Genomic DNA, 25,710 nt, shown 5'->3' on the forward strand with positions numbered 1-25,710 from the left:
CCAATTGGAAAGCGAGTGTGGAGGGGGCGCGGCCTCGGCCAGCAGCCCCGCCTGCCCGTGCTTCCGCTAAGGATTAGAGGCCAATGGAAACTTTCCCAGAGTTCCTCCGAGCTCTCGGGGACTTACGGAGGGGCGGTGGAGCTGAGGTTGCTTTCGGTTTAGTGAGGGAGGGGCCGTGGGTCGGGAACTGCGGAGCCCCACCCCATCTCTGGGGCGGCGGTGGCTCCCGGCTGGCTCCTTCACAGGTGTCTCGTGGGCTCGGAGCTGCCATCCAGCGGGCCCGGATCGGAGCTCTTCACTAGTGCGGATACCTAACTTACCCGCTTCCGTGGAGGAAGTCAAATCCCAGGCTGGCCCCACTACGACGCAGAGTGAGAGCGGGCCCAGACGGGCGCCAGGCAGCACGGGCCCATCTCGGTGGGTTCGACAGCAGCAAAACACTATCCAGTGTTTTGCCCCAAAATGAAATCTTTTGCCTTACGAGCGGCAGCTTCCCTAAGTGCCGCGCGTCCTCGAACACGGTTTTGTCTGCACCTGGAGCGTGCATTAGCAGCGACCTGCGAGGCAAGTTTGCAGATGCACTAAACACCCAGCCGAGGGAAGCGCGGTCTCTCCCCTACCCCACTCCCGAGTGGGGTCCAGAGTGAGAAACGGACACCTGGGTGGTGTACAGTACGCCCACCCCACACGCAGGTCAGGTCAGGGGACTCTTGACACCTCGTTAGGCCCCGGTGACCATGGCGGCGCCCAGGGACCCCAGGCGGCTCTTCAGGCTGGTGCAAGAAGGCCAACTGTGCATCCTGCGGGAGGAGCTGCAGAGACTTGGGGGCGCTGGTTGCGCGGGGCTGGCTGGCGACACCTTGCTGCACTGCGCCGCCCGCCATGGGCATCGGGACATTCTTGCTTGTCTGGCCGAGGACTGGGACTTAGACATCGAGGCCGCCAACCGAGACTACAAGCGGCCTCTACACGAAGCTGCCTCCATGGGCCACCGAGACTGCGTGCAGTACCTGCTGTGCGGGCGAGCCATGGTCGACTGCCTGAAGAGGGGTGACTGGTAGGTGGCGGAATATCCAGGAGTATCCAGAAAGATATCCCTTTCCCGCAGAATCATAGATTCCCATTTACTTTGCCTCTACTGCATAGCCTGTCAGCCTTCCCCGTTAGGGCACATTGTTCCTACCCTTGGAGAGTCAACTGGTCCAGGCATTTACTTCTCTTTATAAAGCAGAGAACAGTACAGAATATTACCAGATAGAATAATATCAAACAATGAATTGTCTGTACTACGTATAACATGAGCCCCAGGATATGTAGTTCTTCTGGGAACATCTAAGTAAATGATTGGCATTACCAACACCAATGGCATTGAGTTAGCTTTTTATTCTACAATAGTTATAGGTTCACAGAAAGGTATATTCAAGGAAATGTTCAGGGAAGTCCCACGTGCCCTTCCCCCAGGTTCCCCCAAAGTTAACATCTTACACAGTTACATCATAATAACAGAACTAAGAAACTGACATTGCTACAAAAAATATGCTTATTCACAGTTCACCAGATACACTTGTGTAAAGGTGGTGCTCTCTGTGATTTTATTATGTATAAAACCTTGCATAACTACTTCCACAGTCAAAGATGCTCACTTTTACCATCACCCAAACCAATTGCATTTTGTTAGACCAATGTTGTTTTCAGTACTCCCTGTGTCCAGCTCCTTAGATATTATGAAGGCCTTAAGATTCATAACATAATGAAGTTCTTGGTTACAAATAATTCCTGATGTGATATAAGTAAGAAACAGAGCAGACAGCCATATGCAGTAAAGAGTATTTACAGTAGGAGGGGAGTAGGCATGGTTGTGTTTTGAGGGCTGCACTTTGGCTGTGACTAAGCACAAGACTGATTTTCTTGTGCTGCTGGTAAATTGATCTAAAGAAAATTCTAAACCCTGGCAGGGTAGTTTGGTTGGTTGGAACTTTGTCCCGTACACCAAATGGTTGTAGGTTCAATCCTGGGTCAGGTCACATACCTAGATTGCTGGTTTGGTCCCTGGAGGCAATTGATCCAAACTCTGTGTCTCCCCCTCTCTTATCCCTGCCCCCCACCCCCACTTCCTCTCTTTCTAAAATCAATAAACACCCTTGGGTGATGTTTAAAAAAATAAAATAAGCCCTACCTGGTGTAGCTCAGTGGATTGAGTGCCAGCATGCAAACCAAGGGGTTGCTGGTTTGATTCCCATTCAGGGCACATGCCTGGGTTGCAGGCGGGGTCCCCAGTAGAGGGCACACTAGAGGCAACCACGTGTTGATATTTCTCTCCCTCTCTGTCTCCCTCCTTTATCCTCTCTCTAAAAATAAAGAAATAAAATCTTTTAAAAAATAAAATAAAGACAGTTCCAAGAGGAAAGACCTCTTATATTTCTTGAAGCAATTCTTCAGATAAGGAAACAGCTTCCAAACACACATACACACACACTAAAAGGAGGAGGTTCACCTCCTCCACCTGACAGTTTGTCGTATTTGGCCTCAGGACTCCTCTGATGATGGCTTGCACAAGAAAGAATCTTGGGGTGATCCAGGACCTTGTGGAACATGGTGCAAATCCACTTCTGAAGAACAAAGATGGCTGGAACAGCTTCCACATTGCCTGTCGAGAAGGTGACCCTCAAATCCTCCAGTACTTACTCACCGTATGCCCAGATTCCTGGAAGACAGAGAGCAAAATTGGCCGCACTCCCCTGCACACGGCAGGTATGGTCCAGAGCTCTGCAGGCGCACAAGCACAGATGTGCAGCATGCCTTCCTAGCACTGCCAAATGTCACGAAGTTGGAGGGTTTTGGAAAAGAGATCAGGGAATAAGAACAGCTTTTAGGTATTTTGGCATACACTCAGTTTATGAAGCTAATGTCATTTGGCACAGAACATGCTCTTCTTTCTTATTAGTTCATGCATATCATTCCTACTCTCCCCAGCTAGATGGCAAGCTGGTTCTGTTCCTCACTATCAAGTTTCCTCATCAGCAAGATAATGATGACAATGATGCCTGTATCACAAGGTTCTTATAAGGTTTAAGGAGCCAGATGTATGTAAAACCTATAGCACAGTGCTTAACATGTGAGCATAGAACTAGCTGCTACTACTTTATCATTTCTACATTGTTTGTATTATTAAAGGCAGTAGGAAAAGAGACGTTTTTTTAAAATATTCTCAGCAATTCCTACCATAGCACTACTCATTTAAATAAATATAGGTGCTTATAATTAATACTTGGATCTGGGTGTATTTGACTTATCTAGTGATAATGTCAAATACAAATTTGGGGCACAGTTTTCATTGTTTTGAGTAATTTTTCTTCATTCTGAATTATCTATTTGTACAGTATTTTAAATTAGTAACAAGCAAAAATGCAATGGCATAAGATAAAATAGATGTTAATGAGCTCAACAATCCAGACCAAGAAATTTAGAAAATAATCTTCAGCCTTCTAGAGAGTGCATTGAGTTAGAATACAGGGCTGTTAGTTTCTCTGAAAATCAATGCTTATGACATGATATAACTTAGGAAATAAGCATACATTTGTTCTACCCATAGCGGGCAGGTAGAAACCAAGGGATTCCTTTTAAAACTTTGCCAGTGAGTAGCAAATGTTTCTCTTCCCACCAATTGTCCAACTAGCTCCCCTGCCTGTCTGGAGAATCAGCACCCTGTCATTTACACAAAGTACCAGAGCACAGAGAGTCAAAAATCTCTATTATTGACTATAGTTATTTTTAGTAGGAGAATGAAATTCCTGCTTATTTTGTCATGGATTACTCTTAAAATATTTTACATTTTCTAGGCACAAAAGTGAGGAGATAAGTTTAGGATTGAAAATTTGTTGTGAAAGTACTAAGAAAGACAATCAGTTTTGGCTATAGACCAGTTATCCAGCCAAATTTATATTAATGTACCTAATAAAATTATACCTTCTTGTAAATCATAGCTAAAAAATGGGACAGAGATCGGTGCTAGCAGGAAAGAAGTCTTTTATGTATAAACTCTAATTCTCAAATCTCTTCTCCCAGCAATGCATGGCTGTTTAGAGGCAGTAAAGGTGCTTCTTCAGAGGTAAGAACAAAACAGCAAATTGAGGGAGATACTTGCTAATTATGACAGTTAATATTGATGCTACATGAAGAACTCAAGCAAATCATTCATAGAGCAATTTAAGGCACCAATGGAGAAGTGAAGAAAGGACATAAGCAGATAACTCAACGTAAAACAAAAATAGCTAACAAACGTGAGAGAAAATCATTCATTTGTCTTTTCATTCAACAATATTCATCCATTTATTCATCATCTATTAATTCATCTAGTATGAATTGTACCAGATGCGGGGGCTGCAACAGAAATGAGACAATGCGGCTTCCCTCTCATGGAAGTCACAGACAGTGCACAAGTCATGTTAGTCTAGTGACCATTAACAAAGAATTGCGGGATCCCTACAGGAGCTTATGACAGGAAGGTACAGCAAGGTCTGAGAGTAAGGAATCTCAGCCCCAGTGATATTTGAACTGTGACTTGAAGGAGGCAGACAGTAGGAAGCAGGGGGGCCTTCCAGACGAGGAAACAGTACCAGAGAATGCTCAGAGCCTGGGAAAAACACAGTACATGTAAGGAACTGAAAGAAGCTCAGTATACCCTGAAGCCCATATGTAGTGAGGGGGGAAGGGTGCAGGGTGAGGCCGGAGACGAAGGCCAGTTTTTAGGTTTTATTCTAAGCATATGTGTTTTAAGCATGTGTTAAAGCACTGAAGTGTTTTAAGCACGGGGATGGGTGGTAAGAAATCCGCATTTTTCAAAGATCCTCTGGTTGCAAAATATTGAATGAATTGGAGGAATTCACAACAGTGGGTGCCGTGAAGGTTGTTGAGAGACTGTTGGGAGGCTGTTAGACAGGAGAGAGATCATGGTTGCTGGACTGAGAAGCTGACTGTAGGGATGAAGAAAAAGGTTTGGAGATGTTTAGGTAGAATCAATAGATGTAGGGAAATAATTCCATAAAATAAATGAGGGAGAAGGAAAAATCAAGGGTGACTTTCAGGTTTCTCACTTAAGCAGCTGGTATGATGGTGCTTGTGCCATTTACTGAGGTGGAGAGCAGTGCAGGAGGAGCGGGTTTGTGGGGAAGATGCCAGTTTCACTTCTGGACACGTTGAGTTGCATGTTCCTGTGAGACATCCAAGCAAAGACATCAAGAGGGCAGTTAGAGGCACAGATATGAAGCCCAAAGGACAGGTGTAGGCTGAGATAGAAATGTGGGCCTCATCAACATAGAAGTGGTGACCGAATTCGTAAGAGTGCAACATATCACCTGAGGAGACAATACTTGGTAAGACAAGAAGAGAACTTAATGCAGTACCCTGAAAGCACTGCTTATGTGTAAAGCTTATCTGCTGATAATTGGAACATACTTGGTTGTCTGAAAATTTTCAAGTATTCATCCATTGAAGACTTTTTTAAAGCACTTCCTATGTGTTAGGTACTCAGTGGTAAGCAAAACAAACACAGTCCCTTCCCTATAGGCTGGTGTGGAAGCCGAGTGTAAACAATCAGAAATAAATACCATAAAATTTTTAATTGTAATACAGGTATCCCAACTTTCTGAAAGTTCATATTATCTCACTTGGCCTTTACACAAGACCTACATTGCTAGCTGTTTTCACTAACCAAAAGAAATCCAAAGAGGATTTTTACTTACCAAGAAAAGCAGATACTGTACTAATGGAGGTCTTTCATAAAAGTGAAGTAAGCAGTATAGGTAATGCAAACTTTCAGGAAGCTGGAGATACTGCTTTACACCATTTTGGCTTACAGAAGGTTTCATAGGAATGCTCTACTTTCAGATAATGGGGGAACCCATAATACCACAAAAAATGTGTACAGTGGTATGGGGAAGCAAGGGTACTGTTGATGCAGGAGAGAAGACAGGCCTCTGTGAGGTCACATCGAAGCTGTGATGATAAGCTGGTGTTTGCTGAGTGAAGAATGGAGAAGTAATGTTCCGAGCAGAGGAGATCAGCAAGTGCAAAGGTAGCAAAGACCTGGGCAAATGAGAGAGCAGGAAAAAGGCAGGACCATGAAGAAGGTAAGAGAGAAGATGATTGGACTTATGGGAGGTGAGACTGAGAAGATAGGGCAGGAGGTTGAAGGCAGGGACGGGAAAAGGAGAGGTGGGACAGAAGAAGATAGGACAAGAAGACGGTATGACCAGGAAGACAGTAGGGCAGGTAGGATTGTAAGGAAGGTAGGAATGTAAGAAGATAGGACAGGTAGGAGGTGGGACTAAGAAGATGGTAGGACAGGTAGGACCCGGAAATAAACAGGACCTAGAAGAGAGGACACCCAGGAAGAACACAGTTCTTACAGCAGTAAGCTTGGGGTGGAAGGTAGGTGGGCGAGAGAAACCTGGAGAGGTAAGTTTGTGCCACATTATCTTGGCCACCAGAGGTGGTGCTGAGGTTCCACATTTTGTGCTTTGTTTTTTGAATGTAGTTAAAGGTTTTTAACAGGAGTGGCCACACCTGAATTACATGGTGAAAGATTATTCTGGTAACTGTAAGAAAGGATTATTAGCAAGGCAGAAGCCAAGGTGAGGAAAATGGTTAGAAGGTTATTATCTATTGACTTGGACCGGGGAGAAAGCAGAGATAGAAAGAAACGTTTAAAAGATATTTCCTGAAGGCACTGAGAGGTTTCGGTCTATATCTGTTATGAGGGCCTAGGGATGACTGCAGGGTTTCTGGCATGAGAAGCTGGACAGCTGCTAGTCCACAACGTCAGGGAACAAAGGTTACAGGAGGAGCAGATTCACTGCTGGAAATTGACACAGTGTTGAAGAGCTAAGTTCTGATACTGACATAGATGGAAAGAGGGAGAGTGCTCTGGACTTTCACAGATCATTTGTAGGGCATGTCACCTACCGCAAGTGGTCAAGACTCAACTGTTCATTGGGTCTGAAGCAGTGGCTTTTCTCAGCTCTGTTATTCTGGGTTTGGGCCCTAGGTGTCAGTATGAACCAGACTGCAGAGACAAGTGTGGCCTCACACCCTTCATGGATGCGATTCAGTGTGGGTATATCAACATAGCCAGGCTGCTCCTTGAAGAACATAAGGTATAGTAATGGTTTGGTTTTATTCCTTTGTTATTTCCTATGAGTCTTAGGTCATAGGATAAACAGAAGTTATAGTTATTCATATCCTGGGTTCAAATTCCTGCACTGCCACGGTCCCCACATGGGACCCTTTGACCTCTTTGAGTGTCAGTATTTTTATGTGTAAAGTGCTGACAAATTTAAATTCTTCAGAGTGTTATTCTAAGGAACAAATAATATAATGTACATAAAGCAATTAGCAAAGTAAGATTTCAATAAACAGTAGCTGTTTTATAGTAATAACAATAAACTCCCCACTGAGTGCACCGTTAGTGCACTTTAAAGCAGTGGCCCCCAACCTTTTGGGCACCAGAGACCGGTTTTGTGGAAGACAGTTTCTCCACAGACAGGGCCAGGGGAGGGGGCGAAAGGGAGGGTGGGGGACAGGAGGCGGAGCTCAGGCAGTAATGTGAGCAAAGCTTCCCTGCCCTTGTCTGGTTCCTAACAGCCAGGGGTTGGGGACCCCTGCTTTAGAGCGTTAAATCTTAACCATTTTGTTTTTTTGTTTGTTTGTTTACAAAGTCTTTCAAGAATCTGACAAAAGCTATATAACATCAGCCCAGAAAAATGCACATAGCCCATAAAGTTTAGCTAAAATGTTAGAAGATCCATGGACCCAGGTTTCTCTGCTTCTTATTTTTGTTCCTCTCTCTTCCCAATCTATTAGGCTTGTATTTCTGCTGAGGATTCCCTGGGGGCCCAGGCTATACACAGGGCAGCAGTCACTGGGCAGAATGAAGCCATCCGATTCTTGGTCTCTGAACTTGGCATTGATGTCGATGTGAGAGCAACATCAACCTACCTCACAGCACTTCATTATGCAGCTAAGGTTTGTTTTTTTTTCATAAGGCTATCTCTGGTTCCTTAGGCTTGCCTTACTCCACTAATGAATAGCTCCAAGCTCTATTTCCCTGGCTCCATCTCTGTGGAAGAAAGAAATTGCTCATGATATGCTCCCCAAATGGTCATGATTCTGAATCCCCGTGTCCCTTTAACTAGAAACTTGCCTTTTTATTTGTTGCTAGGTAGAAACTCAAAACACCCTTTTTTCCATAAAATGCCCAGAGTTTATGTTTCCTCCAGCCCTTTTTTGTTTTCAAGAATGGTGTTATTTGAAACTATAAAATTTCATTGGGTCAGATTCCTAGCTCTCTATACTTAAGTTGATTTCAGAAGTTAAAATTTCTTTAACTAAGGCAAGGGAATTGCATTTACTGGCCTCTCTAATGTATAAAATATTTAAGACATGCAAAAAGTTTTCACTATAAAAGCAGCTGCTTATATTCTCCCATTTAAATGCTAGGAGTCTTTTGCTTATTGTCTTTAACATAATTGGCTACTTTCCTCTTCTTGTTTTTATAGCAACAAGAATAAATGTTTTCTGGGGAACTACACATTTTTGCTTGCACTTCCCTATGAGAAAGTGGGTAGATAAATGAGGGTGGGCTATGAGTGTGATCTGTGGCCACAGGGGCAGGAGACTGGGATGCTCTTGGGTCCACCCACAGGAAAACTGAACCTCCAACCTTGATTTTAGTCCCACCACACACTAATGGACTAACTAGAGAGATAGAAAGTGTATGAATTGCCTCATGAATGATAATGCCAGCTATGATAAGAATCCTACCCAGGAGAGGTGATTGTCTTTTCTAGTTTATTTCTGCCCTAAGGATTATAGCAAAGTATATATGTGCTTGGGATAATTTGGAATTGTATGTTCACAAGCAATCACAATAATTACACTTATTATACTGAAGGAAATCCAACTGTTTTAGTTGCTAGTTTGGCCTACAGAGTTGACCATCTATATTATAATAACTGAATATCACCAAAAGGTCCTTGTCACAGTGATAACAAGTTTATTTCAACCCTCAGGAAGGACATGTGAGCACAGTTCAGATGCTGGTATCCTTGGGTGCTGACATCAACTCTAAAGATGAAAGAAATCGATCAGGTACGACTTCTGTGTGCCTTGGAAATTATCAGTCAGTGGAATGTAAACAATACGTGGCCTTTTAAAAACATTTTTTTACAGTTGTACATTTTTTTAATCCTAATTAATACTAAGCTAATACTAGCTTAGCAACTTCCTTAAAATAACATCTGTGTTTGCAAAGCTATAGAACTACTGCTATTACCATGGCAATGATGGTGACTACTACTCATGACTACTACTGTTACTATTATTGTTTTTGTTTTAAACTGCACAATATATGTGACATGAAAGCACTTTCTATTTTCACCCATGATGCTACTAGCTATCCAGGTATTCATTCTATAGATTCTTCATAGGTCATCTCTCTTTGAAGTGTACATAAAAACTATAGCCATTACAATTTTCTTAATTTAGGGCTCAAAGGGATATTGTCAGAGCTAATTGTTTAAACTCGGACTTTAGAATAAACCTCAGTAACATTCTCTGCACCATTCTTCAGGAGTTTAGTTGGAGCTTCATGATGCTTCAAAGACTCAGAATTTAAAAAAAAACAACAAAAACCTCATAGATAACTAACTACTCACTCTGGGGCCACAGAGGGTGGTCACTAAGTCCAGAGACACAGGTTTCTCCTAAAGATGAGAACAGAGCCAGGGTCCATCCAGTGCTAATTCTAAGTGGAACATGAAGATTTGTCAGCTGTTTTTGTTTTATTGCTTTTTTTCCCCCACAGGGAGTAGGGGGTAGTTTGGTCACATCATTCTTATTTACAGTGATATTTTTACTTACACAGAGATTTCACAAAACTTTGAAAATGTATTCTGTACCATTTAAAGTCTCCTATTTCTCATAAACTTGTTTTGTTGCTTTAGACAAGTCTCTTAAATCTTCTCCAATTGGTCTTGTTATTTTTAAGCCATTTCTAACCCAATCAGGTTAAAAGGGAAAATGTTTTGATCTAGTATAGGCAGTCATATGGACAGATTATAGAAATATAAAACCTGTACAATTGAAAGAATCAATATTTTCATTAGGAGCAACCTATCAACCAGGTCAGTATTGCTTTGGGGGTTGTGCACTAAGTTCACGTGACTTCTGTCTCTACTCAGCCCTGCACCTGGCCTGCGCAGGTCAGCATGTGGCCTGTGTCCAGTTTCTTCTGCGGTCTGGGCTGCGGGACTCTCCAGACATCACGGGCACCCTGGCTCAGCAGCTCACACGGAGTGCAGACATCCTTCGGTGCTTCGGCCACAGTGTGACAGCATGAAGCTGTTTCTAAACAAAGGCAATAAACTCATGGAAACTTCTCCTGCTGCTTAGACTTTACCAGGTTCAGTGAAATCTCTGCCCTCCCTCACCTACACTTTCCACTGCGTCTGAGATTCACAGAAGATGTGGCCACTGGCTGCCTAGCTGTGGGCAGGCACACTCAGAATCCCTCCTTACCTGCGTCTCATCGTGGCCTTCAAGTAGACTTGGTGTTCGTGAAGTCAGTGTCTGGGCTCCTTAGAGAAGCATGTAATGTGCGTGAGTATAATACAGTATACATACTTTTCTATATGTATGTTCGTATGTGTATGTGAAATGTTTTATAGTAAATATTATACAGTTAGACAATAATATTAAAAATATAACAGATTGCTATTAGCTTGAACCATAAATAATTGGCCTGTTTACTTTCTTTCATAGGCATTTTCTTGGTTGTTACAATGGTTTTAGTTTTGTAGCCAGAAAAGAAGTGCTTATAATATTTTATTTACACAGACATTTGCAAGGAATCAATTAACACATTTCTAGATTCTAAGCACTGCTAGTTAAACTATGCTTTGATCTTGAGGTTATTATTATTTTTTTATTAGACAAGTTCAGTATTCAGTCCCTTAGGATAATAAATACACCTGAAAAATGCATCTAAGATACTTGCAAGACTTTTCTGTTACCTCAGTTGAGGAATGGAGTTTGTTGTTAAAGCCTGCAGGTCACATTTGTCCCATGCCACCTGCCACTGAAGCCTGTGATTGTGAAGGAATGAACACTTGACGTTGTACCTTTTAAAAAATTGTAGCAATTTAAACATATTAAAAATAGGATGAGTCCTCAGGCATTTGGACTCTTCTTTTTTGGGGGGTAGGGAGGATGATTTTCTCTGAATTTTGGAGGATAGCAATTAGTCCAAGTCAATCTGTGGAAAGATCAACTGCATTCATCACAAGCAAGGCCTAATCCACAGATTCAGTGTAATCCCTTAAGAGCTTGTCACATACCCAGCTATTCTCAGTGATGTGCTGGGCCAGGTGAACAGCCAGAAATTCCAGTTCTTTATTATGCCCAGATGGTACTGGCTGAGTCTTGTACCCAACAATCAGGTTAAACATCTGGCAGTAACATAACTTGATTGTATAATCTTGTGACCTCTATGTCATACACATCACATCTTCGCTGATTCAAGCTGCAGTCACAGCGGCTTCAGAGATGTCTGTGCCTCTGCCCCTGGGGTATGAAGACGGCCCTGTTATGTGCAGGCGGGATGGCAGTTCAGTCTGGTGCTGGCTTCCTCATCCCCTCAGCGTATATGTGAAGCTGCTGTTAATTTGCAGTGACTACGTGTGAGACCGTTCACAGATGCAGCTTTGCTTCTACTGTACCCACTCGTACTAGTTCCCCACCGGGCAGCAGTGAGGGAATATCTAGTTACAGGTTTGTTCCCAGGAGTTCCAGAGGTGGCAGTAATGACGATAACATTAACTGTGGCAGATAGTAGTGACTATACAATAACCACCTTACTGTAATAATGTATTAAGAATGCTAATGACAATAGTGATAATAATTAACATTACTTCCTACTTCTAGTTATAGGTACTTTTCTCAGTTCTTTGAGTCTTAAAAGTCACCTCAGTGAGGCCCCCCTAAGCCACCCACTCTAAAATTTTGTTGCCTTCAGCATTTTATATCTCCTTAGTTTTTTTCTCCTTCATGATTACCACTATCAAGTATATTATAAATTTTGAGTTACTTCATCTTGTTTCTTGTCTGTCTCCCCACTAGAATGTCAGCTCCTTGGGCAGGGCTTTTGTCTCTCTTGCTTACTCACTTAATCTGCAGACCCAGAACAGAGCCCGGCACATTGTAATGTTTGACATTATATGATCAACAAGTGAATGGTATCAATTCATGTTTCTTGAACACTTACTATATCCTAGATTCTTTGCCAAGCACCTTACCTAGAGGGTCTCATTTTACCCCTTGGCCCTTGCACAATGCAGCCCCTCCTGTTTATTGTTCCTTCCCAACCATCCTTTCTCACCCAGAATCCCTTAGAGGGGCTACCCTCGGTTCCATCAACTCATAGGCACTGCTCAGCTTGCTGCGGTCCAGCCTAGCTGCTACTCTGTGCAGGGCTTTTCTCTATCAGGTTACCAGAGACTTCCCAATAACCAAATCAAGTAATACAGTTTTAGCCACGTTACTGATCCATTCATTTTAATTATTCATCACTCCCACCTTCTAGAAGTGTGTTCTTCTCACCTCCAATAGCATTCTCCTGGGATTTTCTTTCTAACTGTTCCTTTTTCATCTCCATAATGTCCTGTAAATGCTAGTGTGACAACTTCTGTCTCCAACTCACTGTTGTTCATATTCTGCATATGTTCCCAGAGCCATCTCATCCATTCTCCTCATTTCACCTGAACCCTAATGCTGGTGACACTCTAGTCTCTAACCTTTATTTTCCACTGCCTGCTGTACATTTTTTGCACAGATATTCTAAGACTGTCCCACACTCAATTCATTCAAAACCTAGGTTTCCTCTTAACCTGTTTACATGTGTGCCCATGTTCACTGCCTAACTTGATGACACTGCAAGTCACCCAGTCACCAAAGTTGGAAACCAGGAATCTGTAACTCTTCCTCCAGCAGGAAGCCCTGCTTAGTCTATTCCACCCCAGCCCTACTAAGACTCCCTGATTCAAGCCTTCAGACTCTTGTCCAGACCACTGTTGTGGCAGCTTTTTAACCATTCCTCCTATTCTCAGTCTTGTTCTCTTCAAATCCGTCCTCCACACAGCTTCGAGCTCCCACTCACATGACCAAGCGCACTGAGCTGCAGGTGGCTCACCAAGTCTCCCCTCCAGAGAACACACCTGCACACTCACCAAGATTTTCAGCACCCTGATACAGAGTCACTTCCTCAGAGCTTTTGGCTGGTCCTGGAAGAGCACCTGATCCACTGCGACAGTCTGTTCCTGGGACTGATCAGGCCGAAGTCCTGAGGAGAGATACAAATCAGTAAGAATGGTAAATATTTGAAAATAGCCAGGACTGACATGTATCAATTACCAAGAAAGTATTTACAAGACAAAAATAGAAAAGGAAGGAACTTCCAGCCAAGATGGAGGTGTAGGTAGACACACTGTGCCTTCTCACAACCAAAAGGACAACAACAAATTTAAAAACAAAAAAACAACCAGAACTGACAGAAAATTAAACTGTATGGAAGTCTGACAACCAAGGAGTTAAACATTCATCCAGACCAGTAGGAGGGGCAGAGACAGGCAGCTGGGTAGAGAGGACTCTCAGCAAGGCAGCAGCTGGCAGACTGGGTGGTCCCACATTCACATGCAGATAAACTGGGAGGAACAACAAGGGGGCGGGACAGACTGAGCAGGGTTCCAGCACAGGGAAATAAAGCCTCAAACCTCTGATTGAGAACACTGTGGGGGTTGAGGCAGCAGCAGGTAAAACTCCATGCCTCACGGGAGAGTTCATTGGAGAGACCCACAGGGTCCTAGAACGTACACAAACCCACCTACCCAGTAATCATCAGAAGAGCCCAATTTGCTTAAGAGAAGAGGGGGAAGTAACTGAAATCCAGCAGAGAGTGGAGCAAGCTGCATTGTTCCCTCTCTGTCCCTCCCCCCACATACAGCATCGCAACACAGCAACGTGAGTTGCTCTGCCCTAGTGACACCTAAGGCTCCACCCCTTACTACAAGACAGGCGCACTGAGATGAAAAAAAATGGCCCAACTGAAAGATCAGTTCAAAGCTCCAGAAAAAATACAACTAAGCGATGAAGGGGTAAGCAACCTATCAGATGTACAGTTCAAAACACTGGCAATCAGGATACTCACAGAATTGGTTCAATATGGTTGCAAATTAGATGAAAAAATGAAGGCTATGCTGAGTGAAATAAAGGAACCAACAGTGATCAATGGTGTGGACCAGAAGGAAGAAAGAAACATTCAACCAGAACAGAATGAAGAAACAAGAATTCAAAAAACTGAGGAAAGGCTTAGGAACATCCAGGACATCTTTAAATGTTCCAATATCTGAATCATAGGGGTGCCAGAAGGAGAAGAGGAAGAGTGAGAAATTTAAAACTTATTTGAACAAATAATGAAGGAAAACTTCCCTAATCTGGCAAAGGAAATAAGTCCAGGAAGTCCAGGAAGCTCAGAGTCCCAAAGAACTTGGACCCAAGGAAGCACCCACCAAGGCACATCATAATTACATTACCCAAGATTAAAGATAAGGAAAGAATCTTAAAAGCAGCAAAAGAAAAGGAGACAGTTACCCACAAAAGAGTGCCCAAAGACTGAGCTGATTTCTCAAAAGAAATCTTGCAGGCCAGAAGGGGCTGGAAAGAAGTAGTTGAAGTCATGAAAGGCAAGGACCTACATCCAAGATGACTCTACCCAGCAAAGCTGTCATTTAGAATGGGAGGGCAGATAAAGAGCGTTCCAGATAAAGTCAAGTTAAAGAAGTTTATCATCACCAAGCCCTTATTATATGGAATGTTAAAGGGACTTATCTAAGAAAAAGAAGATAAATATAAAGGGTAAAATGACAACAAACCCACAGTTATTAACAACCAAACCTAAAACAAAAACAAATGAACTAAGCAAACAACTAGAACAGGAACAGAATCAGAGAAATGAAGATCACATGGAGGGTTATCAGTGGGGGAGCGAGTGGAGAGGGGGGAAAGGTACACAGAATAAGTAGCATAAATGGTAGGTGGAAAATAGGGGGAGGTTAAGAATAATATAGGAAATGTAGAAGCCAAAGAACTTATATATATGACCCATGGACGTGAACTAAAGTGGTGGGAATGTGGGTGGGAGGGTGTGCTCAGGGCAGAGGGGAATAAAGGGGGAAAATGGGACAACCGTAATAGCATAATCAATAAAATATATTAAAAATAAAAATAGAAAAGGAATTACAAAATGAAAAAGAAATGACAAAACTCATGCCAAAAAGAAAAAGAACTTTTGTGAAGGAAGTTCAGGTAACAAGATACAGAGGGTCAGGCACTAAAGTCAACTTAACTGTGGCATTGCTAGAATTTATGAGCAGGTGGCAGATTAGAGAAATGTTCTTTTTATTATTCCAGATTTTTTTACAACTCATTGTAAAATACACAAGTAAAAGAGAAAACAAAAATAACCTGTAATTCCACTACTCAAGTCACCACTTTTTTTCTCCTAGTCTTTTAGATGTATGTAGTTGAGATGATGCTACCTATGCAGTTTTCCCCCTAATGTTATATTGCAAACATATCCTGATACTCTTCAAATCTTTGTGAACTGTTATTTTATATATTTTAAATATTTTATTTATTTTCAGAGAGAGGAGAAGGGAGAAAGGGAGGGAGAGAAACATTAATGTGTGAGAGAAACATCAATCTTTGCTTCTCACATGCCCCCAGCTGGGCACCTGGCCTGCAATCCAGGCATGTGCCCTGACTGGGAATCAAAATGGCAACTTTTTGGTTCACAGGCCATCACTCAATCTGCTGAGCCTCACCAGCCAGATGCTGAACTGTTATTGTTAACTCCCTAGTATTCCACCATATTATTGTCCACATTTAGTCTTTTATGTTGTAGTTATTGTTTTTTTTGTTTTGTTTTGTTTTGTTTTGTTTTGTTTTGTTTTGTTTTAAAGGAAGCATGTAGGGGGTGGGGACTGAAGAAAGGATATTGGATCCCATCCCTGGAATGTCATGGCTGAGCAAAGGACTGGAGAGATGGTGGGGCTTGTGCATGCCTCTCTGCTCGTTAGATGTGTCAAGTGCTGAAGAAAGAGAAATACATAAGAAAGTAGTTTGACAGGATAGATTTTTGTAGAAAAGATGAGACATGGAGAGGATCCAGTGATAGGAGGAAATCGGAGCAGTGAGAGAGCAAAGGCTCATTGACGGGGCAGGTCCAGCAGGCAGTTGCAGGAGGCTGAGCTCCCAGTACAGAGGGAACATTTGGGAGGGGAGAGAGAGTAAAGATATGGGAATGTTTCAGGTGCAACCCACCCTCATATTTCATTTACCATCACTATTTGGAGTGTGTGGGACTTAAGGAACGTGTATGTTATTGGACTGACCAAAAAGTCCATTTAGTAAAAGGCATACTTTTCATTTTTCACCTATAACTGTATTGATTTGGATATTTTGAGTATGTTGGCTTGTAGTGGGGGGAGGCCAGGAGTGCTGCTAAACATCTTCCAGTGCATAAGATAGACCCTCAGCAAGGAACTATTTCGCCAAACTGTCAATAATACCGAGTGAAAGGTTTTCTTAGGCTCCTCCAAGGAAGAAATGCCAGCCAATCAGCCACAAAGTTAGGCAGTATAGAGCTTTATTGGGGTTTGCGCACCCAGGCGAGGTTCTCCCATCCACAGAGTGGAGCTAGGGAAGTCACGTCCAAGCAGGGAATATGGCGGGATTGACTCCTTTTGTGGGAGCTGGGGATTGGTCCCTTTAAACAAAGCAGCAATATATCATTGGTGGCTTTCCTCGGGCTTAGGTTGCTATGTGGATATCCATTTTGGCAAAGCCTGCCCTTTCGGCTCTCTGGTTTGACATCAGCTATCTTTTCTGGGTTGTAGTTCAGCTGCCATTTTGGATTGTAGTTCAGCCGCCATTTTGTTCTACCCCACCATCCTGACACCAAGCAACTTCGCAAACAAATTTTGGCATGTTTGATCAGTCACAGTACCTTTTCTATACACTGCACAAATCCTTTTTGTGTTTCAGTTGTGTTTTTACTTTTCTTGAAATAATGAAGCATAATAAACTGAAAATGTACATTTTCTTCCATCTTCAGTATTAAAATGGCTGCACAAAAATTAACCAATTTTAATAAGTTTTTTAAATGCATGATGATGTGATGATGCTATGACAGCTGTCAGAATACAGTCTAACAAAATTGTTTCAAATGAAGTTAAAGACAATTAAGCACTACTAGATCCATTGTCTAGAAAAAAAAAACCTAAAGAACTTTTCTGGCCAACCCAATACAGTTTCTACAATAATGAATATTTGATAGTCTTTAGATTTCTTAAAAATTGCTTTCATGAGCCAGCAAGGGTGTGGAAGGGATCAAAAGCCAATAAGAGTGATGTGATTTTTTTAAGAAAAAAAGAAAGATAGAAGTGAGGGCTAGCCTCTGACCTTAGCTGAACACCCTTGCCTGGTCTGTGCATGAAAAAGCTTCTTACAATGTCCCTGAGACAGGGAATTTACCATATAATGTGGACAGGCCTAGGTATTCCTGAGAAAAACACCATGGAATAATTACGTTATCAGCCACCCACGTTCTGCCACTGCACCTTATCTGGCCCGAGTGCAGGCATTTTAGCCAGCCTTTGGTATCAGCCAATCTCTTGTTGCTTCTTCCCAGGCTGGCAAAGGCTCAGTGCGTAATCACGGAGGAGAGGTACATCTGGGGCACTTGAAATAACAGAAAGAAGGTTGCAGTGCTGATTAACCCTTGTGCAGGATTTCACGGCTTCAGAGACCTTCACAGAGTGGAGGAGAGGCAGCAGAGGTTAGTTATCAGTGTAGACTATGGACCAGCACTGTCTGCCAGCAGGAACACGGTTCCTCTTCAAACTGAAGCCATTAGCAGAATCCAGTTTGCATCCAGAAATTTTGCTCTAAGAGAGCCTGGGAAATGCAGTTTATAACTTTAAGGCTTCTGCAATGTAGGAAATCATAAAAGGAGGTTGGAGTGGATCCTGAGTGCCATGTCCACCCACAAGACTTGAAATCACCAACATGTACCTTTTCTGAAAGTGCGAACTCCTCCTCCACACCTTCACCAAAGCTGTGTGCTACCATTCTTCATTTCTACTAACTGGATATAATAATGTTTCACTGACTCAGTTTTGAGTTTCTTTAATTATGAATTAGATTGAAGATCTTTAGATTGGTTTGTAGGCCATTTTAATTTCCTTTTCCTATTTTAATCTGTATAGTAAGCCAGTGCCTAGTAGCAAACTACCTCAAAACTCAGTGACTTACAGCAACAACTTAATTATTATTTCTCAGAGTCTGCAGATCAACCTGGTGGTTTTGCTGATCCTGGCTGAGCACAGGCGGTAGCTCACTCATGAATCTGTGGTCACCTGGTGGGTCACTCAAGCTGGCAGGCTTAAGATGAAGCTGGCTGGCTTTTGTGGTCTATTCCTCTGTTAGGCTGGCTCAGGCTTATTTTCATGAACATGGCAGGGGAAAGAGAAAGACTCATGTCCTTTCCTGTTCTCTGCTCTCTCTGAGCAGATACTCCCATCCCATTAGCCAAGCTCAGCGTCAGTGTGACAGGGCACCACCCTGTGCCTGGATACAGAGAGGCCATTGGTTGGGACTATTTATGAAATTCGTCTCTTGTATTATATGGTGATTGTTTGTTGTTTGTCTTGTTGATTTATAAAAATCCTCTTTATATTGAATTAATTACTTCCACACAAAATTCAGATAGTAACTATAAAATTTTTGGTATATATTTATAAGTGAAAAAACCAGACTACCGCATTATAGAAATAACCTATATATCTCCTTTTTTAAAAAAAATGCCTCAATGTGGATATTACAGGAGGCTAATAACTAAATGCTTGGAGTAGGAAGACACAGGCAAGGATCAGATGGGGTATTTCTGTTTTGATTATAGTCTGTGATAACTTCAAAGCAGCTCTCAGAGTTTTAGAGCTTTCCTTGGGGGCAGCCTCTAGTATGCACAGGCCTTACTTTCCCTGTTTTGTTGAAAATCCACAACAACTAAGATCCAGGTATATGTAAAAACCCAGGGAGAAAATCCACCTTGCAGTTAATCCTGCCTCTGGGAACATCACCCTGGGTGTCTCACACTCTTCCCATGCTTAGCTAACTCAATTTTACTATTTAATGTTAGAGAAATCAAAATCACTCAGTAAGAGAGGTGTGCAAGTAAAGAAAAATATACACTCCAAAAAACAATTGTTTCTTCTCAGAGACTCCATAGCAGTCTATTTGCACTTTCTTGGTAGCCTATATTAGAATATAAATTCTCCATAGCTAAGACATAAAATAACAGAGGCATAAAACACAAGTTTATTTCTCTCTTATGAAAAAGGCTGGGTAAAACCAGCCTGGGGTGAGTTAGGTCAGGGAGGCAGACTCCTGGTGAGTGGTTCTGCCATCATGAGCACAGGGCCCTCTTTTCTGGGGTCCTGGATTGCTGGTCAGCCAGTGACGGGGATGTGGGTAGAAGTCACAGCCCTTTCCTAAGAAGGCAGATGTTTCATTTCCATCAAGTCCCACTGACCACAGCTTAGCTCCACTATCCCAGAAGAGAAGTAAAGTTGCAGGGGCAGTTAGGGTCTTTGCCACATGCCCTTAGCAGAGACACACAATCACTCCTTAAGCTCAGGCTTTAAAGTTCTAGAGAGCAGAGAGTGCTGCTTACTAAGACTTTTGAAGTTGTGAGGGACCTGAGGCCATCTCTGAAGATGGTGTCAGGGTGAGGAACAGTCTATAACCACACAGAGCTGAGCATGGGTCCCTGCACTAGTGCTACCAGCCCTATGACCTTATGCAAGTTATTTCAACTCCTTGCTGTTTGGTTCCTGTAAAAGGAGCAAGAGTGGCAGTTACTTCCCATGTTTATTGTGAGGATGAGATGGGCTAATGCTTGTGATGCCTGGCACCATGAATGTTAGCCATTGGTGTCATTAATAACAAAGGCATCAGCACCATCACCATTAACAGCAGCAAGATTGAAAAAAAGGGCTGACACCAGAGTAGTTATAGAGGCACCATCTGTATTTCTTACCCCTTTCTTCCTTGGGAACTCCCCCTCTTAGTTCTCAGATGACTGCATTTTCTTTATTTTTTTGAAAAAATTGTTTTAAATTTTAACTATATTTTATTGATTATACTATTACAGTTGTCCCATTTTTCTCCCCTTTATTCCCCTGTACCCTACACCCCCCTCCCACCAGCATTCCCCCCATTAGTTCATGTCCATGAGTCATACGTATAAGTTCTTTGGCTTCTCCATTTCCTGTACTATTCTTAACCTCCCCCTGTCTATTTTTGCTTACCATTTATGCTTCTTATTCCCTCTACCTTTCCCCACATTCATCCCCTCACTCCCCTGATAACTCTCCATGTAATCTCCATTTCTGTGGTTCTGTTCCTGTTCTAGTTGTTTACTTAGTTTGTTTTTATTTTGTTTTGTTTACTTTAGGTTCAGTTGTTGATAGTTGTAAGTTTGTTGTCATGTTACTGTTCATAGTTTTGATCTTCTTTTTCTTAGGTAAATCCCTTTAACATTCCATATAATAAGGGCTTGGTGATGATAAACTTCTTTAACTTGACTTTATCTGAGAAGCCCTTTATCTGCCCTCCCATTCTAAATGACAGCTTTGCTGAGTAGAGTCATCTCAGATGTAGGTCTTTGCCTTTCATGACTTCAAATACTTTTTTCTGGCCCCTTCTTGCCTGCAAGATTTCTTTTGAGAAATCAGCTGACAGTCTGATGGGCACTCCTTTGTAGGTAACTGTCTTCTTTTTCTCTTGCTGCTTTTAAGATTCTTTCCTTATCTTTAATCTTGGGTAGTGTAATTATGATGTGCCTTGGTGTGTGCTTCCTTGGTTCCAACTTCTTTGGGACTCTCTGAGCTTCTTACACTTGCATGTCTATTTCCTTTGCCAGATTAGGGAAGTTTTCCTTCATTATTTATTCAAATAAGTTTTCAATTTCTTACTTTTCCTCTTCTCCTTCTGGCGCCCCCATGATTCAGATATTGGAACATTTAAAGTTGTCCCAGAGGTTCCCAAGGCTCTCTTTATTTTTTTTGAATTCTTGTTTCTTCATTCTGTTCTAGTTGAATGTTTATTTCTTCCTTCAGCTCCAAACCATTGATTTGAGTCCTGGTTTCCTTCCCTTCAATATTGGTTCTCTCTCTATATTTTTCTTTATTTCACTTTGCATAGCCTTAACTTTTTCCTCTATTTTGCAACCATACTCAATCATTTTTGTGAGCATCCCGATGACCAGTGTTTTGAACTCTGCATCTAGTACATTGGCTATCTCCTTGTGGCTTAGTTCTTGTTCAGGAGTCTTGATCTGTTCTTTCATTTGGGCCATATTTCTTTGTCTCAGCTCACCAGTTTAGGTGAATATTTCTTCTTTAACTCCTTGGTTGTTGAACTTCCATACAGTTTGATTTTTCTGGCAGTTCTGGTCACATATTAAAAATATTTGTTGTACTTCTTTTGGTTTTGTGAGGAGGCATAGTGTATCTACCTGTGCCCCCCATCTTGGCCATAAGCTCCATTTTCTTTATCAAAAAGAAAACTTGGGCTCAATCTTTATCCATGCCAACATGTTAATGAACGGAAAAAATTAAATTTTACCAATTCCTGAGAGAGACCCTAGATGGCAGAAGAGTAAGTGGAAGCTACACTAACCTCCTCCCAGGACCACACTGGAATTACAACCAAACTGTAGAGAAATCATCCTGAATAACTGGCTGAACACTAGCTGGAGAGAAGCTTTGTAACTACAGACAGATGGAAGAAGCCACATCACTGCAACGTGACTGGTAGGGAGGGCAGAGAAGGCACAAAAGGGCTGGCTGGACTTGCACAGGTGGCAGCTGAAATCCTGGGGGGATATTTCCACAGCCCGAGGGGGTCCCCCTGAGAAGTGTGGGGTCTCAACCCCAAGCATGGCTCCCCAGCCCATAGCACCAGAACTGGGAAAGGAACCCAAATAACATATAGCTGTGAAAAGCAGCAAGGTTTCTGTCTACCGGGGAGATATAGCTGGAGACACAGAGAGCCTCCTAAAGTGCCAGCACACAAAATTCCACTTGCAGCCACTTACCCTGGGCTCCAGAAGAGGGAGGTTCAGAGTAGACTAGAGACACGTGAGGAGATTCTGGGGCTCGTGGCACTAGGGAAAGAACTGAAGGAAGAGCCACAAGGATTCCTGTGCTGAGTCATTCCCCATACTGCTGAGGCCATCTTTCCGAGGCAGAGCACTCTTTTCCAAGTTGCATCTAACTGAGGGGAAGCAATAGCCCCACCCACATGAATTACTCTGCCCCACCCTGTGGTGCTTAAGCCCTGATGCTGAGGAGTACAGCTGGAAGACATTTCACTGATTAATCCTAAGCAGCGGGTGTACAACCTTTTGGCGTCTCTGGGCTACACTGAAAGAAGAAGAGTTGTCCTGAGCCAAACATTAAATACACAAACACCAACAAAAACTGATGAACAAAAAAAAGGTTTTAAGTAAATTTATGATTTTGTGTTGGGCTGCATTCATAGCTATCCTGGGCCACGTTTGGCTCACAGGCTATGGGTTGGACACTCCTACAGAAAGCCTGCAGGCAGGGGTGAATCTCTGGGAGGTATGAGACTTTAGCTGACTCTCCCCTGGGCCTGGTGCTGGTAAAAGTCAACCTTGGTGTGCAGCCTGGTTCTTTCTGCACACACTCAGGCCCAGCAGAGGGAGCCACAAGCTGTGGATCACTGATAGCTCCAAAGAAGTTTCCCAGGGCCAGCTACATGCAGGGTTTGACATGGGTCTGCAACAGAATCTTTGCATATCTACCTAATACATAGAAACAAACACAAAGAGGCAGCCAAATGGGAAGACAAAGAAGCAGGCCCCAAATGAAAGAACAAGAGAATTCTGAAGAATAACTAGATGAAATGGTGACAGCAATTTATGAGAGATTTAGAGCAATGATTCTAAGGATACTCAACAGCATTTAAAAATGGACCAGTTAGAAATAAAGAATACAATATCTGAAATTAATAATATACTGGAAGGAATAAACAGGATAGATGAAGCAGAGGATTGAATCAGTGATTTAGAAAACAAGGTAGAACAAAAAAAATACCCAAGCAGAGCAGCAAAAAGAAAAAGAATTTTAAAAAATGAGGAGAGATTAATAAACTTTTGGGACAACATGAAGCATAACAACATTCACATCATGCAAATACCAGAAGTAGAAGAGAATGAACAAGGGATTGACAACCTATTTGACAAAATAATGACCAAAAACTTCCCTAATTTGGTGAAGGGAAAAACCACACAAGTCCAGGAAGTTCAGAAAGTACCAAAGAAGTTGGACCCAAAGAGGCCTACACTGAGACACATCATAATTAAAATGTCAAGGCTTAAAGACAATGAGAGAATCCTAAAAGCCTCAAGAGAAAAGCAGGTAGTTTCATACAAGGAGGCACCAATTACACTGTTGTCTGATTTCTCAACAGAAACATCTCAGACCAGAAGGGAGTGACGTGAAATATTCTAGGTGATGAAAAGCAAGGACCTGCAATCAAGGCTACTTTACCCAGCAAGGCTATGATTTAAAATCAAAGAAGAAATAAGGAGCTTCTCAGATAAGAAAATGCTAAAGGAGTTTGTTAACACCAAACCAGTACTGCAACAAATGTTAAAGGGCTTGTTTTAAGAGGAAGAAGAAAAGAAAAGAAAAAAAAAACAGAGAAAAATAGTCTAACAATAAAATGGCACTAAATACTCACCTTAAATGTAATGGCTTAAATGATTCAACCAAAAGATATAGGGTAGCTGAATTGATAAGGAACAAGACTCATATATGTGCTGTCTTCAAGAGACACATCTCAGATTGAAAGATACACACAGACTAAAAGTAAAGGGATAGAAAAAGATACTTTATGAAAATGGAAAGGGAAAAAAAAGCTGGGGTAGCAGTACTTATATTCAATAGAATAGACTTTAAAACCAAGACTATATAAGAGACACGGAAGGACACTACATAATGATACAGGGAACAATCCAACAAGAGGATGTGACCTTAGTAAACATTTACCAATCCCTGAGATCAGGTTATTAAATCAAATGAATGAAGCTCTCAAGATTAAATTCATCATTAAAAATGTAGAGAAAGATTTTTTAAAATGTATTCCATCTGGGCCTTCCCTCAAGCCCTCATAATTGATTTTTCTGTCCCTTCTGTGACTGTCTTGTTACTTTTATTTCCTTTCGGCATCTCAAATAGGTCTGCTTTTTGCCATGTCCGTTGTCACTACACCAGTTCCAGCCAGTGTCCTCTTGTTCCAGGTGCTGTGACTGTATCACATCTGACCCCAGAATTTAAGAGGGTAAAACACACTCATGGATTCTGTGGGTTGGAAACTGAAATAAGGCATGATAAGGGTAACTCATATCTGCTCCATGATGACTAGGGTCTCAGTCTGGTGGTCCATGCTGCTCTTGTTTGGAGCCTGAGGTTTTCACATGGGCTCTTCCCAGAGGCCTCTCCATACAGACTGGTGTGAGCTTCACAGGGTGGAGGCCGGTTCCCAGGGTGAGCATATGGGATTGTGGGGAAGGGTATGTGTGCATATAGGCGGAAGCTGCTTGCCTTTCTTACCCAGCTGAGAATTAAGCACTTTCACTTCCCCATATCCCATTTGTCGAAGCTGACCAACAATCTTAAACCTAGCAGTCTGGGTCTGAGGTTTAAGAGGAAGGAAATAAACCCCGCCTCTTCACAGAGAGTGGTCAAGTTTTGAAACAGCAGGTGGGACCGGAAATAGTGTGTGACCATTTTTCAAACCTAGACATGGCCACTCTTTTGCCTGAATTACTATAATAGCTCTAACTGGTCTTACTACTTCCACTTTTGTACTTCCCTTCATATAATTCTCGTGTAGAAGCCTGAAAACGCCTATGACAGATTAGATCATGTCTTTTCCTGGCTCATAATCCTTCACTTGAGATAAAACTCAGTGGTAGGCTGCCTACCAGGCCACAAAGCTGAGCTTGCCTCCTGTATACCAGTGTAGAGAGCCCCTCTCTCTATGACACACTTCATGTCACAGACCTTTCAGTTCCTCAAACAGACCAAATTTTCTTCTACCTCTGTCTTCCTGGAAATTTCTCTTCTTGCCTTGCCATGTGGTTTACTTCTATTCATACTGGTCCCTGAATATCATTCTCTAGAGAAGTCTTCCCTGACCCCAGCCTATATGAGGCCTTTCTGTTGTAGCACTTTGTAATAGTTCTTCATGTAACTATTCATGATTGCTTGAATAAAATTTGTCTTTTGTAAAAAAACTGTAAACCCCACTGTAAGATCAGTGTTTATGTCTGTGGTTAGCATAGTGTAGGCCCTCTGTCAATCTGTTGAATGAGTGGATGGTATAGTCAAGGATTACTGCACAAAGAATGTCTCTACCCTCAGGAACCTGGTCTAGGTTTGGACACCGAGCAGGCAGCAGTTGTGATAGGACAGAAGAAAGGCAGAAAAGGGCAGGCTCGGTGAG

At 42.3% G+C, this 25,710-nt stretch overlaps 1 protein-coding gene across 3 annotated transcripts; it reads left to right on the forward strand.

Annotated features, from left to right (window-relative positions):
• Positions 1-85: 85 nt before the first annotated feature.
• Positions 86-25,710, forward strand: ANKRD16 (ankyrin repeat domain 16). 3 transcript variants are annotated; one of them, XR_005082242.2, is made up of 8 exons: positions 86-1,057; positions 2,531-2,751; positions 4,066-4,108; positions 7,046-7,154; positions 7,861-8,022; positions 9,069-9,147; positions 10,239-10,652; positions 25,629-25,710. XR_005082242.2 is itself a non-coding variant. In XM_037143562.2 (7 exons), the coding sequence occupies exons 1-7, from the start codon at positions 738-740 to the stop codon at positions 10,394-10,396; spliced, it is 1,092 nt and encodes a 363-aa protein (XP_036999457.2). In that variant the 5' UTR covers positions 86-737; the 3' UTR covers positions 10,397-15,204. The 3 variants fall into 3 exon arrangements, 1 of the variants encoding a protein (XP_036999457.2); XR_008391710.1 differs by lacking the exon at positions 25,629-25,710 and adding an exon at positions 23,671-23,755; XM_037143562.2 differs by lacking the exon at positions 25,629-25,710 and having other exon boundaries at positions 10,239-15,204.

This window comes from Artibeus jamaicensis, unplaced genomic scaffold (genome assembly GCF_021234435.1).
Source record: "Artibeus jamaicensis isolate MK-2021 breed Jamaican fruit bat unplaced genomic scaffold, CSHL_Jam_final contig_426, whole genome shotgun sequence".
In the NCBI taxonomy this organism is placed as follows: domain Eukaryota; kingdom Metazoa; phylum Chordata; class Mammalia; order Chiroptera; family Phyllostomidae; genus Artibeus; species Artibeus jamaicensis.